This window comes from Nannospalax galili, unplaced genomic scaffold (assembly GCF_000622305.1).
Source record: "Nannospalax galili isolate Female #2095 unplaced genomic scaffold, S.galili_v1.0 scaffold979, whole genome shotgun sequence".
NCBI lineage: Eukaryota > Metazoa > Chordata > Mammalia > Rodentia > Spalacidae > Nannospalax > Nannospalax galili.
The window spans coordinates 135,115-153,798 of NW_008343671.1; the positions used below are offsets into that span (position 1 = coordinate 135,115).

The following is an 18,684-nucleotide window of genomic DNA, read 5'->3' on the forward strand; positions in this document are numbered from 1 at the left end:
TCTGCCGCACGCCCGAAGCTGCTTCCCTTCTCAGCAATGATCGCCAAACAGCAATATGTCCGCAGCGGATCTCGGGGCTTTAGTGGTGGCTCAGCCATTGTTGGTGGGGGCAAGAGGGTGGCCTTCAGCTCTGCCTCCATGTCCGGGGGTGCAGGCCGCTATTGCTCTGGGGGCTTTGGCAGCAGGAGCCTCTACAACCTTGGGGGCCACAAGAGCATCTCCATGAGCGTGGCTGGGTCCTGCCAGGGTGGCGGCTTTGGGGGTGCTGGAGGCTTTGGCACTGGTAGCTTTGGTGCTGGGTATGGTGCTGGTGGTTTTGGCGGTGGATTCGGAGGTTTCATCAATGGTCGTGGTGGTCCTGGCTTCCCTGCCTGTCCCGCTGGAGGCATTCGGGAGGTCACCATCAACCAGAGCCTGCTGACACCCCTCCACGTGGAGATTGACTCTGACATCCAGAAAGTCCGGACAGAGGAACGTGAGCAGATCAAGACCCTGAACAACAAGTTTGCCTCCTTCATCGACAAGGCAAGTGGAGTGGCCTGAGCACAGGGCGGTGGGAACAAGGGTTCCTGAGTCTCAACCAGGAGGCCACCTTGAACCGACTCCTGACTCTGGGCAGAACGTTTCGTTGCTGGGGCTGTTTGAAGAGCAAAGGGGACGGTGCCGTCTCTCCTTTTTGTAGGGCAGCTGCCTTGTTCACACACGATTTGGAGACGCCATAGTGGACGATCAATTGTTGCCATGAGCCACGGAGCCTAGTCATCCAGACATCTGTGGCTGGGGACAAGTGTGACACTCTGGTCCAGGCTGTCTTGGGTCACTGTGTTTCAAGGTTTTGGATTTAGATGTTTGAGGAGAGAGTGAACCACCCCGGAGTGGCATGCTTGCTTTTCCAGTTGGCCCGAACACACCTGTGGTAGCTGGAGGAGGCTGACGGTGACCCCAGGGACATAGACTTGAAAGCCAGACTGAGCGTTCTTTGTGCCTCCTCGCCACATTTCCTTTGGTCTCACCTTTTGGGTTCAGAAGATGGGAACCTCCTTTATTGTACATAACATGGAGATGCTCTGCTAGACTGATTCTTTGGCTGGTCTGGCTGGGTCCTTCAGAGAGGGAAGGCTCCCCAGGGTGGATTCTAGCTGAGTCTCAGACACATAGGGTCTGGGCCATAAATAGCTATTCTCCAGTTGTGCACAGATTCAGGAGACATGGTTTCCCTGTGTAGCCCAGGTTGGCCTTAAACTCATAGTCCTTCTGCCTTAGCCTCCTGAGTGCTGGGATTACATGTGGGCACCACCATGCCTAGCTTATTTGGAAAGTTCTTAGTGAATGTGTCTGTTCTTTGCCATGGTTTAAGATCCCTTGAATGCAAGTGCCTGCTGACTGTAGTTGCACCTTCTGATCTTATTTGATTTGAGTGTTTCACAGACACATCTGTTCTCTAGCCTTAGGTCTGCTGTGGTTAGAAACTATTCCAGCTGTACCTTTGGCCCTCTCCTCTGTTCTCCATAGCCACATGGCCCATCATCAGCTATGGACCCAGTAACATGTCTATCATATGGTACCCTGAGTTTGACATGTGGTAGCCCTACCTGGGTGGCTCTCAGGTGGCCTGGCTGCATGGACCACCTGGGCTGGTGCTGGTCTCAGAGATCCTCCTGCCCTTACCAGGAGGCCTTTGCATTTTTCAACATAGGTGCGGTTCTTAGAGCAACAGAACAAAGTCCTGGAGACCAAATGGAACCTCCTCCAGCAGCAGACAACAGTCACATCCCCCCGAAATCTGGATACCTTCTTTGAGACCTACCTCAGTGCCTTGAGGAAGCATCTGGACTCTTTGACCAATGACAAAGGGCGCCTGCAGTCAGAGCTGAAGCTCATGCAAGACAGTGTGGAGGACTTCAAGGCCAAGTATGAGGAGGGAGAGGGGGCTGGCCCATATTCAGGCTCCTCTCCAGTGGCTCAGGGCCTCAGGCTCGGAGAGATCTTAAAGGAGGGCAGAAAGTTCCTTTGTTATGTCCCCTGTTGTCTACATGGCCGTGTTTTCATAGGCTGAGGCCAAATAACCATGAGTTGCGCCTAAGAGAAAATCAATGATAGATTCAAGTTGTTGAATTTGCCTAAAATGAACAGGATTGGAAACTAAATGGAGCAATGGCAATATAGCGTGGTCAGAGGTATAGAGACTGGAAAGAGATGGAGCCAGTTGAATACTGATTCGTTATTTACTATCTGTGCAACTTTGGATGAATTGCTTAACATCTCTGAGCATTGGTTTTCTCAGTCTTTAATGAGGATAATATTCTTACCTTATGGGTTATGAGACCTGAACACAATTAAATGAGATAGAGGGAGCAGGTATAGTGCAGGACAAACAATGGCCACTCAGTGCACAGGAGCTCAGCTTTTGTCCTGTATAGGATAGGGTTGGGAGAATGAACAGCAACTCTCTCTTTCCATTCATTCACACAGCCAGCAAAAGGAACTGGAGAGTTAACAATGCCCCTGCAAATTTAATCTGTCAAAATGGACCAGAGGACAGAGTTTCCAATGATCTAATAAAATCCATTAGATCATTTCTAAGTTTTCTCCTCACATCTTGCCTATTGAAAATAGTCTTTCTGAAGCTCGTGTTTTATGTTTCTGGATAAACTAGGGCCCACACTGTTAGCCTCACGGGTGGTAATCAAAATCAGTATCTATGAACATTTGAATGCTGCTGGTGACCTGGACAGTTCCAAACAGTTAGATTCTCGAGAATGAGCAGTAGACATGGGAGAAATGCTGGTTTATGTGGCCTTCTGTCTTCCCTCCTGTCCCCATTCCTAGGTACGAAAATGAGATCAACAAGCGCACGGCTGCAGAGAACGACTTTGTGGTCCTTAAGAAGGTAAGCCAGGAAGGATGGCAGGAAGAGCTTACAGGGTCCCTTTCTGTGGCCCTCGGCTTAAGTTGTGGGTTTGGTCCTTCTTCCTGCCTGTCTCCATCTACCTTGGCTCTATCTGGGATTATGGCATCGAAGGAGTGGGTAATGGGGTGAGCTCTAAAGAAGTGTATGAGGAAAGCCCCTCTGGACAGTGAGCTTCCATGTGTTCTGATGACTTTAGCAGCAGCACATATCAAATGATTCCCTTGCCACCTTGCTGTGGCTGTATAACCAAGGACACCTGTAGATGTTCACTGACACCCCCTCCCCCATTGTAATTCCTGCCTCTTAATCCACTGCCTCTTCTTATTCTTCCTCCTCCTCTCCCCCCTCCTCCTCTTCTTCCTCCTCTCTTCTTCCTTCTTCTTTTCTTCCTCTGCAGGATGTGGATGCAGCTTATATGGCCAAGGTGGAGTTAGAGGCCAAAGTGGACAACCTTAACGACGAGATCAACTTCCTGAAGGTCCTCTACGAAGCGGTGAGGCCTCCATACTTCATTTGAAGGAAGGGTCCCCCCATATGTGAAACTGTGGGTTGGAAGTCACAGTTCTTGATTTATTACAGCATGCTGTGTCAAGGTCGTGGGTTCTTGGCAAGGTCATGGAGATAAAGGGCTGGAGTGAAGTGTAGAGCTTCTGAGAACCAGATATCCTAGAGGAGATGCTTAGAGCTAGAGGCTGCACAGGGAGATGTTCTTGCTGCCTGTCGTGTTTCTAGTGAAATGGATCCATTCCACTTCCAACACATGGAGCACCTGCCACGTTATACATGGCATGTTTACATTCTTGGCCAGCAGTAAAGGCATTGTTTTTCTGTCCCAGGATGTGACCAACCCTTCATTGCTCCCTCTTTCCTCTCCATACACATTGGGAATGCTGACTCTGTTTCAGTCAGACCTGTCTCACAACCATCCATGGATACAGGAGTCTGGTAAGAGGTCAGGGGAGACTCTACTAGGGTCTGATATAAGACACTGCCTTGCAGGAACTGTCCCAGATGCAGACACATGTCTCAGACACATCTGTGGTGCTGTCCATGGACAACAACCGGAACCTGGACCTGGATGGCATCATTGCTGAGGTCCGTGCCCAGTATGAAGAGATCGCCCAGAGAAGTAAGGCTGAGGCTGAGTCCTGGTACCAGACCAAGGTACGTTTCTCTCTCTCTCTCTCTCTCTCTCTCTCTCTCTCTCTCTCTCTCCATCAGGAGAGGGGTGGCTCTGGGGCTCTAATTTTAATGTCTGAATTGTGAACAGAAGCTCCAGCCCCAGGAGAAACTGAGTGGATCCACCAGGCATCATTGATCCTGGTTTGATCTGTGATTGCATGACATTGGTGTTACCCTGCCATCTGTGGATTCTTTCATTGGGCTCTACTATACAACCTTTGACCTCTGGCTCCTGTTCTCCTTGGGTATCAGGTCCAGCAGCTCCAGATCTCAGTTGATCAACATGGTGATAACCTGAAGAGCACCAAGAATGAGATCTCAGAGCTCAACCGGATGATCCAGAGGCTGCGGGCAGAGATCGAAAACATCAAGAAGCAGGTAGGTCTGGATGCCCTTATGGGGGACAAACAGATAAAGCCTTCAGCTGGAAGACCCTGAGCTTGCCTGCAGGGTTTTGATGCCTTATGGCTCCAGTAACACCAGTAACACAGATCTCTTCAGCAGTGTCCTTTTTAATGTGATGTGACATCCCGGTACCTAGGGTTCCTGGCTTATCTCCACTGGCTTTTGCTCATCTTTCTCTTGCTAGTCTTGTGGGCACAGAGGTGGGCTCTGTCTGAAGTGAATGGGACTCCTGAGTCAGAGGTGGGGAGAAGCATGAAACTGGCCAAAGAAACTGGCCCAGGAGGAGGGACAGGTGTGAAATTCTTGAAAGTTAGGGCTCTGATGCTGCCTGTCCAATGTCCCTGTCCACAGTGCCAAACTCTGCAGACGTCTGTAGCTGACGCAGAGCAGCGTGGGGAGGCGGCTCTTAAAGACGCCTATAGTAAGCATGCAGAGCTTGAGGGTGCCCTGCAGAAGGCCAAGGAGGAGATGGCCAGGATGCTGCGGGACTACCAGGCCCTCATGAACGTCAAGCTGGCCCTGGATGTGGAGATTGCTACCTACCGCAAGCTTCTGGAGGGCGAGGAGTGCAGGTGAGGGGAGGAGGCAAGGCGGGAAGCTGAGGCTTGGGCCCTGGGGTTGGGCCTCTGCCTGGCTTCTTGCTTCAGTGCTGTGCTAGTACATTCAGAACCAGGACAGGTAGAGTATAGGTTCACACTCAGCTGTTAGTATGTGGCCACTCAGGGTGAAGCTGGGCTCCCAAGACCTGTGTGTTGAAGGAAGCAAGACTCTGGTTTGTGTGGCTCATGGTTCTTTCTCTTGACAGGATGTCTGGGGAATGCCAGAGTGCTGTGAGCATCTGTAAGTGCCACCCCACCATGCCATCCACTGCCTTGGGTCTGGGTCTGGGGACTGCTGGCAATAACTGTGTCTTTTCCCTCTCCTGCAGCGGTAGTTGGAGGCAACATCAGCACTGGAGGTGGTGTGGGCATTGGCCTGGGTAGTGGTTTCAGCTCTGCGTCTGGAAGCGGTTTTGGGTTGGGTGGTGGTGTCTATGGAAGTTCCGGCAGCAAGACTGTCTCTACCACCACCACCACCATGACCAAGAAGTCCCAGCGATAGAGGAGACGTGGTCCCGGCAGGCCCTGAGTTCAGCAGCGCAGGCCTTGTCTCTGTGCTTCATCACTTCACCTCCACCCGCTTTCCTGGTGCTTGTCTTTCTAGAGTCTCCCCTCCCCCCACTCTGCCCTGGGCTAGAGAGGATGTTCTTTTCAGCTGGGATGTGGCCTCTTGGAGTCTGGTGGATTCTTCTCAACTTGGGCCTGGTGACCTCCCTACAATGGGAGGGTATTTGCTTTCACCTCCATGGACAGAAGGATGACTAGCAGCTCTTTCCTGAGAATTGTCAGGGTCATGTATGTTCCCTCCCAGCCATGCTGTCCTCTACCAGATCTTGGATACCCATCTTCGACAGAACCACACTCATCTCCAACACCTGGCAGCAACTGGCTCTGCAAGCTTAGGACAAGGACTGCTTGTTGTTGCGTGTCTCTACTCATCTCTAATAAAATGCTTTTGTCATTCATTCTGAGCAACTGGCTTTGTTTCCTGAGGAGAAGGCTCTAGAATCCTGTCTACACAGATAAACTTACATGAAGGTGGACACTTGCAGGGTCTGAGGATCTGTGTATATGAATCAGGGTCACCTACCAATTTCTTGGGTCTCTTTTCAAGGTGCACATAATGCTACTGACAGAAATGTGGGATAGGGACCTAAAGGCTTTCCAGAGGGCAGGAGAGCAGATTCATGCAACCACTAACAACTGTACAAAGGATGCCTGTTACAGGATGACTGGGCAGGATGTTTCAGTGCTGAACCTGGGACAGCCTAGAGGAGGAGGCTGAGTTTGGAGGTGTGGGGCATCTGACAGCCTGATGTCTTCACTGTATGGAACATGAGGCTGTGGGGCTTATATAAGGGCTTGGACACAATGTCTAGGAAGACCTCCTCTTTTTTTTTTTTGAAGGTATTGGGGATTGAATCCAGGGCCTTGTATCTGCTAAGCAAGTGTTCTCTCACCAAGCTACACCTCCAGTCCCAAGGCCTTCCTATTTTGATGCAGCTACACTTACAGGGTTAAATCAGTGGACCTGTGGGGCTTTTAGAAAGCAGCTTTAAGAAGAATCAAGGTCATGGTGTTGGATGGAGGGGAGCAAGGATGTTCTTCCAGAACTGGAGGTCATTGCTCTCATGTCTTCACCTCCATGGGGTGCCTGGGCTCCCGCCTGGGCTGCTGTACCAAGAGAAGGGAGAAGGATGGCGGGAAGGCAGGCCTTGTGGAGCACAGGAAGGGGAAAGCTTCCTGATTGGAGTGGCCCTGGAGATTCTGCTTGGTGCAATGCTGAAGGGGAGAACATTCTGAGGAGAGGGTTTGGCACTGTCTTTGAGAACACCCTGTTCCTATCCTGGATCTGAACTAGCATGTCTCCCTTTTCTAGCGACAGCTGGACTGCATAGCTCCCTCTCTGCAGCATGACCTGATCCCTCCCACAGCAGGTGCCACCTTTTCCCTTAAACCCTGGACTGATGGTGCAGACAGGAGGGAGCAAGGTTTACCCAAGCTGGAGCCTACCCATATGGCCTTCAAGCAGAACCTGAGGGCCTATCAGGGTGTTGTCCTCTCTCTGGAACAGAGTAGAAAGCATTAATCTGGGGCTGTGATCTTGGAGGCTCCCTGGTCCAGAGGGTTCTATCCTTCTGGGGACCCAGCCCTAATCTCTCTATTGTGTGTCCTGGGCTTGCTGCCCCATGTGTCATGTGTGTCAGAGCAGGAAGCTTTTGCAGCCTCTGCAGCCTGTCAGCTGGCTTCCACTCCCTCACCCAACTACACCCAGCCCCTGGGAAAATGCCTACTTGGCTGCTTTTCGAGTTCCTGGGGGTAGAGAGGAGGAGTTAAGGGTTGAGGGCAAGGACAAGGCTTCTCAGGCTCTCCCACCAGAAGGCTGGAGGTTTCTCTGGGCTGCCTTCCTCATGCCTCTGCTCAAGGGGAATGTGGTAGTAGCCTGCTCAAGGGGCTTTGGGGCTCTCCAGCCTCCGCAGTGGCATTTAATGATTTAGCAAGCTGAGGAGCCTCAGATGAGATGTCTGCATGTGTGTCCTAGAGTCAACATGGCTACATTAAGAGACCAGTGACTTTGAGAGTATGTTCATATTTGGGTTATGGAAGACTCCTGTTTTATATAAAAGAGGGAAAATAAGCTGCTGTGGTGGTATACAATGTAATGCCAGTGTTGAGGAAACTGAGGCAGGCACATTCTGGCAAATTTTAGGCCGGTCTGGGCTGTATAGTAAGAAGACATGGCCTCAAATACCAACCAATCAAAACAAAACAAAGCAAGTAAACAAACAAAAAAACTCAAGAAGCAATAAACAACAAAAGCAGAAAAAGCGAAGCAAAGAAAGAAAGAAAACACTCATTTACTTCCTGTTTCTAGGTCAGGTCAGTGTCCTAGTCAGAAAAAGGATAGGCCGAGGGTGGAAGCCCCATTACCGCTTGTTCCAGAGTTTTTGCCTTGTTAAGGTTGGGGGTGAAGTCTATCACCAAGAGAAGGATGTGTGTATGGAGTGTGGCCACGAGGGTGGGAGGCCAGGACCCAGGCTCCCTGCGGCCCTGGTTTCCTGTCTGACTTTGGGTCAAGACAAGATTGTTCTGCATCTGCAGTTACATCGCTTCAAATGCTTTGAGTTTGATCTTTGACTGTTGGTGGGGGAGGGCCGAGGAAGCTAGATTAGCTAGGGAAAGGGCTTTTGTCACTCACAAGTTACCTGTCCACAAACCCACCCACCTAGATGACTTGCATTTGTACCTCCCAAGGGCATTCATCTGTCTATTTGGCCACCAAGTCATTTAGATATAGACATGGCCATCTATACCTAAAGCTCCTCAAAATCAAGTCTAACTCTTTTTGTGTGTGTTTGGGTCCCCTTTGCCTAGCACAGGCTAGGCTAATTAGCGGCTAATTAGACAGATGTCTGCCCTTGGAAGCTACAAACTCAAGTGATCCATTCATTTATTCAACAAGTCCCCAGTTTATGAATTCTTTAAGGTCAGAAATCTGGCTAGATTTATCTTTTCCTTTTTCTAATGTATTCATCTTTAATGAAACAACTTTGGGAACACTGTACATTTCCAGGACACCAACACTACAGTTTTCAGAGTCACAGTAATATATACAGAATCATATACATAATTACTATGAATATCAACATTCTAAGCAGTAATTTCTGTTACATGGCAAACAAGATCAAGGAACCAACCATCAAACAAAAGAGATGCATAGCTTCAGGAAAGACACATTCCAGGATAGCCCAGAGAACAGCTGCTGCGTCAGCAAAGGGTTGTTGGCATAACCAGTGGTAAGACTGCCAAAGACAATTCCAGTGCCAGTCCCAGAGCCAGCAGCTCCTACTGCTGCAACAGCTGAACCAATAGGATTCACGGCCTCTGATTTCACGGTCCTCTAACTTCCCTTCAATCAGCTGACCTGCGCTAGTCTGTGCTCCAGAATAGTGTTTTTACTGTATAGGTAAAATTGTGTTTTTGCCAAATAGGTATTTGGCTCTTCAGTCCTAGCTTCTGGTAGAGATAACACTGATGCAGAAATTGATCTACCTGCAACTGTGAATCCAGCTCAGATCAGAAGAGGGGTGCGGGGGAGCTTGGTGCAGACAGACATCTGCCCTTCCTGGCAAAGCAGCTGCTGGACATGAGTGGCAGGCAGCATGGGCTTCTCTCCCATTTCCTTGCTTCCCAAGGTAGTAGTGGTAGTGGTGGCAGAGATCAAAGCAGTTTGGATTTATTTTGATGTCCAGAGCTACTGCGTCTGCCTCGTAGCGACTATTTAATAAATGCTGATGGAATGAGTGAAGCAACAGCTGTCCATTGAATGCCTAGCCTGTGTCAGACAAAAAGAACTAGACTGACTTTGAGGAGCTTTTGGCCATGTCTATATCTAAGTGACTTGGTGATCAAATAGACAGATGAATGCCCTTGAGAGCTACAAACCCAAGTGATGGCTATCCAGGGGGAAGGTAAAATCACTTTCAATCTTTTTAAAAAATTTGTTTTTATTGAATTTTTGTGTATTTCATACAGAACATCTCAAACAGTCTTAATCATCTTTATACCCCTGTCCCCACCGGCACCCTCCTATAGCCCCCACACTGGAGCTCATCATATACTCTGTCATCCCTGTTAAGGCCCACTGTGTCAAGTCAGTGTCCCTAAACGTTTTTTCAGTGCAAGCCCATCCACTGAGGTCTAGTCAGCCTATCTAGAGTCCTGTGTTTTAGGAAGATCAGCTCTTCTTCACCTAGCAGCAATCAATTGTCAATATTTCTTCAGATAAGATTGGGGTCTGCTGTTCATTTTCCCAGTTCTATGCTGGGTTACTGTCTGCCTGAGTTTGCATGGGACTTGTATATGCTGACACCCCTGCCATAGAATCATATGAGAAGGTTCCCAGGAGCTTGTAGGACTCTGTTTCCATATGATCAGGCACGTTCTCCCTGGTTCATACAATCTTTCTGCCTCCTCTTCTGCGATGGTCCCTGAGCCTTCGTGGGTGAAGTTTAATAAAGGAATTCTGCCCAAAGACCAGCATTCCGCAGACTCTTGATCTCTACACTTTGGCCATTTGTGACCTTTTATGTTCCTGGCCCTCTGTTGTATGAGGGAGCTTCATTAATGAGAACTGAGAGATTCCTTAATGACCTCTTCTTTACCCCTGTTCTATGTTCTATGAGCCTTAGGTATAGAGGTTGCATTGCAGATGTGTCCCTTAGGCCTGGGCAGTTCATAAACATTGTCTGTATGTGATCAGTTGTGGCAACCCCAGAAGACTTCATGTAGGAGGTAGTATTTAAGTGAGCTCTTGAGGGACAGGTAGGGTCTGTGTGTTAGAGATGGGGTAAGTGCTCTCCTGGCAGATAGCAGGACTTTGCTCTCCTCTGAGAGGAAGTATCTTCTTCCTGAAAGTCTGCTGGGACTGGCTCTACTGTGCTGGAAACCATCACTGGGTCTTGCTTAGGCCTCTTTGGGCAGATTCTGAGTACACACCCCTTTCTCTGAGCAGTGTCCCACTGAACATTTCTTCCATCTCTAGGGCCCCAGGGGACAGGACCTTCATTTAGCAAGCCCTGTGAATGTCTACTCTGTGTTGGTTTTGTGGGAGGCTGCAGGGACAGACAGCTCATGGCAACTGAGGCCTCCATGGAGGAGGGCATAGTTTAACATGAGTATGGAGTATGAGTTTGGGGGTTCTGGGGACAGACACATTATCCATGGATACCACAGACTTTGGGAGGGTGTTGAGAGTAGTTGTAGATATCAGTGAGGGGCTGGGAGCATAGGAAGAAGGGATTCAAGGAAGGCTACTGGAGGAAGGAACATCTGGTCTGAATATAGAAGCTTAAGAGGCAGCAAGGTAAAATGGGTAACCTAGAGCTGGCCAAGGCCCATGGATGCAGGGTTTCCCAGCAGCAATAATACCAGATTGATTAGGAATGATGGCACATGTCTTTAATCCCAGCAGTTGGGAGGCAGAGGCATATTACTGTGAGATCAAGTCCAGCCTGGTCTATACAGCAAGTTCCAAGCCAACTGGGGCTACAGGGAGACTCTAGCTAAACAGTAACAACAGCAACAAGAGTGTGGCTCAGGTGAGTAAGCTCAAATCAACCTAGTGTCACTTGAGATAGAAGGCAAGGATTATGGGGAGCACAGGTTGGCAATGGGTCAAGGCCAGGTTGTGGAGAACCATGGTTTGGCCCATTGCCCAATTTGTTTGGGGCTTGGGCCTGTGTCTGAAGATAAACACGCTCAGAACAAGGCATCTGAGAGAATAAGCTGGGAAGGAGAAGGGTGGCCCTGAGGCCCAGGTCTGGCTTGGACATGTGCACCCCTCCCCTTCCCAAGCTGTTACCTTGACTTTGACTGCTCTGCCTCCTTTTCTACTCATGCTCACTCTCGGGGACTAAGAGGTTTGTTGTCACTCCTTTGTCCCCTGACGGAGCTGTTCCTTGTTCCCCACAGTATTTCTTCAGTGTTCTTAGCACCACCTACATGCTGGTGGCAGTGAATGACTGTTTCTAATCTCTTTAAATTACTTCCAGTGGCTATGGCCACCCTCCTGTCTACCACACTCACATCCATTGTGTTAAGTCCAACAGGAGTCCCTTTGATTCTTCAATGGAGAAATCTCCATATTTAAAAAATTAATTTGTGTTTATGAGACTTTTACCTGTATGTACTTAGATGTACCACGTGCATGCAATGCCCACAGAAACCAGAAGAGGGTATCGGATCCCCCGGAACTGGAGTTGCAGATGGTTGTGAGCTGTCAGTGGGTACTGGGAACCAAATCTGGGTTCTTTACAAGAAGAGCCAGTGCTTTCAACCACTGAGCCATCTCTCTAGCCTCTGAAGATCTACACTTTATGGATAATTCATGAAAAAATAGACAAATTTTCTCTTAACCTCCTCTTTCCCAGATTAAATGATTGCTTCAAGAATTTTCTATCTCCCTGCACCCCGTTTTTTTTTTTTTTTTTTTTTTTAGTTATTGTTTCAAGTTTCCTAGCTAATAACGTCCCAAGATCTTTCGGGGATTTCCTGAGAGGTATGGCTGCGGCTTTGGCTAGTTAAAAGCCTCTAGTGGGCGGTATTAAGTTGGATTCTTGATTCAGAACAAGTATGCAGGAATCTCACACAGAGGCTATCCAGGGCAAATCCTCTGCATTGACTTGTCCCACTAAGCTTCTCCTAAGTGCTTTGTTTGCTGCTCCCTCAGCTTTCCCCCACACAAGTGGCAGAAGTGAATTAGGCAAAGCTAGCAGAAAAGGAAGGGGCGAGGAGTGGCTCTCACCTGTCCGCCCTTGACCCTTGCAGTCTGTCTCCGCTCAGCAGCCTGAGGGACTCTTTCAAGGCTAGCTCATGTCTAACTCATGTGTCCTTTGCTTAACCTCAGTGGCTCCTATCTCAGAGGAACAGCCAGCCTTGTGAGGCCATGTGTGATCTGTCATCTCCCAGCTACCCTTGGAGCTCGGTTCTCTCATGCTCATTGCTTTAGGCATTGGTTCCTCAAATACTCTCCACACTCCCCTGCCTCAGGACACTTGTGGCTCCTTCTGTTTGGGGCCCTTTTTCCAGATGTTTGCATGCTTGCTCCTTGCCGTGCTTACTGTTCATTTCCACTAGACCACTCCAGAGGTAGTTCCCCTTTCACGCTCCCCCTTCCTTCTGTTGATGTGCTTTTCCCATAGTGGTTGACCTCCTCCTCCTCCTCCTGCTCCTGCTCCTCCTCCTCCTGTTCCTCCTCCTCCTGTTCCTCCTCCTCCTCCTTGTCCTGCTCCTCCTCCTCTTCCTCCTCCTGCTTCTCCTCATCCTCCTCCTCTTCCTCCTCCTCCTGCTCCTCCTCCTCCTCCTGCTCCTCCTCCTCCTGTTCCTCCTCCTCCTCCTGCTCCTGCTCCTCCTCCTCCTGTTCCTCCTCCTCCTCCTCTTCCTCCTGCTCCTCCTCCTGCTCCTCCTCCTCCTTCTCCCCCTCCTCCACCTCCTCCTCCTGCTCCTCCTCCTCCTCCTGCTCCTGTTCCTCCTCTTCTTCCTCCCTCCTTCCTGTTCTCCTGCTCCTCTTTTTCTTTGTTTATGCAGCTCCAACTCATGACCCTCTTGCCTCAGCCTCCATTCCTAGCTCTTCCATAACATCTCTACTGCCTGATTTATCATGTTTCTTTCTTTATCATTGACCCCCTACTGGTGTGTGAACTTACTTAAGCAGAAATCTTCCTCTGTTTTGGCCCTGAATTTGTTGTTGAATTGATGTTCTAGTTTTTGGTTTCTGGGACTTGGGCTGACACTGAGGGAAATGACAAAATGTGTGGAGCAAAGAAAGTAGCCTTAGAGAGGCCCCAAGATGATGTCTGTAACAGCATTGGTTTCTCTGGGAAGTGCATAAAACAAATATTTGGCATGTTGGGTTTTGCCAAGCCCTGATTAATGCACAAATCTGTGAGCTTCACACTTTCTCCCCTAGAAGATGGTCACAAGCCACATAGCCACTGCTTCCTGCACTAAGGTTAGCGGGGAGGAAGAAGCCAGGAGGCAGAGGTACCCGTTCCTGGCTTTGTCTTCTGGAAGGGGAAGCAGGGTCACTATTTTGTCTCCAAGGTCAGCACAGAGACAGGCACACTGTGGATACATAATAACCATATTGAGACTGGAGTAGATCTGTCACCATCCATGGGGACCCTCCTCCAGAGTTGTGAGTAGACCTCACTGTCTCCATCGTTCAGGAAGTCAGAGCATCCCCACCCTTCACACCACCTTCCCAGACCTGAGTCTGGCTCTGGCAGGGCCTGCAGCTGCTGGTGGGCAGACAGACCAGAGTTGAGCCCCTGGGTCTCACTAAGCTGGGAGGTGGTCATGCATGGGCATAGGACACTACTAGGTACTGCTCCCTGCTAGGTAATCCTGCCATCTTAGAACTTTTACCATATATATTATCCTTGAGGTGTGTTTGGTGGCTTAGAACAAATTTACTGCCTTACAGGCAAGCGTGTCCCACATCCTTCTCTTGAGCCCAGCAGCTTGGTCAAATGTATATAAAAGGACTTTTCTTGCTTAGGACTTCAGTCTCCTGTACTCTTCTGCTGACTCTCAGGGGCCCTGTTTACCTTGTTCCTTTTCCTGTCACCAAGATCCTCACCATGAACAGACAAGTCTAAAAGACATCTGGTGGTGGGAGCCAGGCCTTCTCTGGCTGGTCAGCCTTGGTGTCCAGCAGCAACAGGAAGAACTTGGGGGGCCTGGGGGTTCCAGAGCAGAACAGGTGGCTTTGGCAGTTGCAGCCTTTCTAACATGGGCGGCAGCAAGACCATCTCCTTCAAAATAACAACTGGCAGCTCCTGGACTGGTAGCTTTGGTGGAGGGCAAGGCAGCTATGGCATTGGCTTAAAGGGTGGCTATAAAGGTAGCTTTCAAGGAGGCTATATATGTGGCTTTGGTGGTGGCAGGGTACTGAGAGGTGGCTTTGGGGGAGCTGGTGGCTTTGGTGAGCCTAGTGGCTTTGGCTGGGGGGGCAATCCAGGAAGTGACCATCAACCAGAGCCTCCTGCAGCCGCTCAATGTGAAGATTGACCCCCAGATTGGGCAAGTGAAGGCCCACGAGTATGAGCAGATCAAGAGCCTCAGTAAGTTTGCCTCCTTCATCGACAAAATAATGAAGTTCTGACTGTTGCATTCCTACAGGAGGGGTTTTGAATTGACATTTTAGACACCGAGGTGTGTTCTTCATGGGCCAGGCTAGGGAGTGAGGAGCTAGGCAGAGCCCAGGGTCTGGGAAGATATTCAGGACTGGTGATACTCTTGCTGCCATAGGCAAATAGGGTGTGGATGTGTGGGAAGACAACGGTCCCCTATTTGGACCTAAATACCACCACATGCTGCTTTTGGAACCTCTGCTCAAGTTTCCCACCACAATCTGAAGTAGGTCTGGGCCTGTAGAGCTAGACCCCAAGACAAAGGCAGTGACCACTGGGACCAGGTGTCTAACCTAGAACTAGGGCTTTGGGAATGTGAGTCATCCTTTGAGGCTTTCCACGAGGTCCTTTCCTTACGTGTTGCTGTGCCAGCAAAAGAAGCTGATACCTGGGAGGAGGGTTTAGAGGAGCCTAAGTGAACCTTTAGTCCCAGGGGCTGTGGGAAGTTAGCATCCTTTGCATCCCTACTCAACTAGTGAAGAAAAGAAGGGTCCTTGGTGTCTCTCTCCAGCTTGGGACTGCTCACTCAAGTCTATCTCTCTTCTAGGCTCAAGAGAAGTGATGTTGTGCTGACAGACTTGTCAGTTAGGGGAAGTTCCTGGTGACCCATAGCCTGAAGGGCCACAGTGCCTGTAGATTCTGTGGGAAATGCTGTTGCGGGGGCTGACTAACATTTTTTGCAGAGCATACTTTACTTTGGGAAGTCAAGATAGTGTTGGAGTCCCCAGGAATACCAAAGGTTCTCCTTTACAGCTCTGTATCCAGTATGTAAGGACTCTCCTTCCTCTGTGACTTTCCAAACGATATTGTATCCTCAGTGTCCTGGCTGATCAGCTGCCTGGCCATCATCTGTGAAACTCTAGGAAGAACCCAACTTCACATCTGTCCTTGGCCTTTGTGCGGGTGGACTGGGAGCTAGATGCCCAGACCTACTTGTGCCACCTAACGAAAGTCCTCCGCTGCTCTGCTGCATCATTGCCTGATGCTACTGCCTCCCTGTCCTGCAGGTCCGCTTCCTGGAGCAACAGAACAAGGCCCTGGAGACCAAGTGGGAGCTGCTCCATCAGCAGAAGGCCAGTTCCATCACTGGCACCAACAGCCTTGATTTTCTTTTTGGGAACAAAATTAACTCTCTGAGGGACAACCTGGGCTGTGCCACTAGAGAGACAGGCCTCCTGGACTTGGAGCTGAAGAACATGCAGGGCACTGTGGAGGACTACATGAAGTGAGTGACCGGTGGGAGTGAGACGATGCCATGGCCAGTCTTCCCAGAGTCCAGGCACTGCCCGTGTTCTTCCTGACTGCTGTGCAGTGATGTTACCCAGCCTGTTTCTCTTCTCTCACCTTCATGGTGACAGTTTGATTCATTAGCCCCCTGTTTTCTGCTATTTTCCAGCTTCAAACGTAGATATAGTCAGTCTAGGCATGGAACTTTGTGGCAAGAGAGATACTTTTAGAGTTGAAATATTTCTTAGGAGCCAGGTTGGGGAAGATCCGGTTCTAGTATCTGTAGGATTCTAGAGCAGCTCATGGTATTGTGACCAATGGACCTGGAGGTTTGCCTGGGAATTGGGGGTTTCCTGGAGTATAGGACTTTCAGTGCTAAAACCAGGAGAATTTGCCTGGGCAGACTGGTATGACTGTTCCCCTTACTAACAGAAACAGTAAAAAGGATGTGCTCGTTAAAAAGGCAGGATAGAGAGAAAGGGGAGGAAGAAGCGAACTTTCAGGGTTTCAGAGAACAGTTTTGTTTATGACTACCTCAAAACAAAACCCAGGGTCTTGGGGAGATGACGCAGCAGAAAGTGCTTACCATGCAAGGACCTGAGTCTGCATTCCCAGAACCCACGTAAAAGCCAGACACAGTGACACACAGTCTTATGGTGAAATGGGAGGCAGAGACGGGAGAATCCTTGGAAGCTCATGGGTTAGCTAGTCTGGCATATGCAGCTGTGAACAAAAAGAGGTCCTGTCTCAAACACGGTGGAAAGCTGGGATGGGGTCAAGACTGTCCTCCAACCTTCACTGTGGCATATGCATGACCACACTCACAAACATGAACAAGTACACACATCAGTATAGATTTCACCCCTCAACCAAACCAGACCAAACCAAACCCCAACACCCCCAAATAAAGCCAAATCCAGAAAGTTCTTTTTTCTTCTCACAGAGAAGAGGATGAAGTGAGCAAACGCATAACTGCTGAGAATGACTTTGTAAGAAGGCAGGGACTACTGAGAATTTCCTGGGGCACGTCACCACAGGTTTCCAGATGAACTGGGGGATCACCTTACTTCACTGCCACAGGGCTCTCAAGTTCAAATCACTGGAGAAGTAGACAGAAGCCAGCTGCATCTTTGTTTGAGGATCCCTAAGAGTCCCTAAGATTCAGCGGTCTTTCCCTTTCCCATCCCTTCAGTAGAGCGGGTGAAATAAGACCCAACTGTATCGGTACAGCATGGGTCCCTAGCTCTCTTGCTGCAGTTGCAGTTTGCTTCTTGTTCCTTGCGGGGTGGGTAATAAGGCCTTTATGCCTTGTTTTTCTCAGGATGTGGATGCTTACTACCTGGTTAAGATGGATCTTCAGGCCAAAGTGGATACTCTGACAGAAGAGATTAGCTTGAAGGAATTCTGTGATAAGGTGAGGATTCAGGAAAGAGGAAAGGGATGATGCGTTCAGATTCGAGCCTGGAGCTCTTGGTACCTGGGTTATAGGAGGCTATCTATATAACCATAGAGATGAGGCCCCTTGAAGGGCTTCTGCAGGATGGGCTGCAGACATAGAGCTTTCTGAGCATCTGGTTCAGACTGAGATTCAGAGCCAAGGGTCAGCAAAATGGAGCTGTTGCTCAGGCAGCATTTGTCATAGAGACCTTGAAAGTGAGCGGGTCCCCTCTGTGTTGGCAGGAGCTGTCCTTTTCGGAAAGCCACGCCAATGGCACATCTGTGGTCCTCTCCATGGAAAACAGCCATAACCTGGACCTGGATAGCATTCATTATCTCTGATATTTATGCCCATTTTGAAGAGATGACACAGAGGGGTAAGGTTGAGGCTGAGGCACTGTACCAGACCAAGGTGGGTGTCAAGTGCAACTTAGGGGTTTTACTGGGAGTCTGAGGAAAGCTGGCCTGTGGGGCAGCTGAGTGTTTGCTGGATGGACCCATCTTTGTCTATTTTCTGGAGACATTCCTTTTTTTTTTTAATGCACGACAAGAGACAAACCAAGGAAGATTTACTTATTTTACAGAATTTGGAAGATCATTTGCACCTTCATTCTTGAGATGGTAAAGTGTTATTTTTACTAACATTATGGGTTTACTACAGCCACCTTGGGCCACATAGGCACTTAAGTCTCCATGGTCAGAGACTGGATACTTTCTAGGGGTGCGTAATATGCCAAGAGCTAGTTTTCAGCCATGAAACACCTAGTCCTACTTCAGAGCCCTAAGAGTTTTGCCCTTGGCTCCCCTATTGGAAGATACCACAGTATCTTATCCCCCAATTAACTCTTTTTTTTTTTGAGACAGGGTCTCCCTGTTAGCCCTGGCTGGCTTGGAACTCACTATATAGACCACGTTGGCCTTGAACTCACAGAGATCCCCTTGCCTCTGCCTCCCCAATTAATTCTTTTTAAAAAAATAATTTATTGAGAATTTCATACATGCATATAAGGTGAAGATACCACAGTATCTTATCCCCCAATTAACTCTTTTTTTTTTTGAGACAGGGTCTCCCTGTTAGCCCTGGCTGGCTTGGAACTCACTATATAGACCACGTTGGCCTTGAACTCACAGAGATCCCCTTGCCTCTGCCTCCCCAATTAATTCTTTTTAAAAAAATAATTTATTGAGAATTTCATACATGCATATAAGGTGTTTTGATCAAATCCAT

General features: G+C 49.1%; 1 protein-coding gene and 1 pseudogene across 1 annotated transcript; both read left to right on the plus strand.

Moving 5' to 3' along the window:
- On the plus strand, positions 1-5,663 carry Krt4 (keratin 4). The gene is made up of 9 exons (XM_008840014.2): positions 1-525; positions 1,697-1,911; positions 2,830-2,890; positions 3,309-3,404; positions 3,911-4,075; positions 4,346-4,471; positions 4,850-5,070; positions 5,304-5,338; positions 5,427-5,663. Exons 1-9 carry the CDS (start codon positions 37-39, stop codon positions 5,597-5,599), a joined length of 1,581 nt encoding a protein of 526 aa, XP_008838236.1. The 5' UTR covers positions 1-36; the 3' UTR covers positions 5,600-5,663.
- An 8,577-nt stretch (positions 5,664-14,240) lies between these two features.
- The window catches only part of LOC103739599, a 6,787-nt pseudogene continuing 2,343 nt past the window's right edge, over positions 14,241-18,684 (plus strand).

Coding starts and splice junctions, on each gene's coding strand:
- Krt4 (XM_008840014.2), top strand. CDS start 37: ATGATCGCCAAACAGCAATATGTCCGCAGCGGATCTCGGGGCTTTAGT. Junction 2,891..3,308: donor ACTTTGTGGTCCTTAAGAAG/GTAAGCCAGGAA, acceptor CTTCCTCTGCAG/GATGTGGATGCAGCTTATAT. Junction 5,071..5,303: donor CTGGAGGGCGAGGAGTGCAG/GTGAGGGGAGGA, acceptor TTCTCTTGACAG/GATGTCTGGGGAATGCCAGA.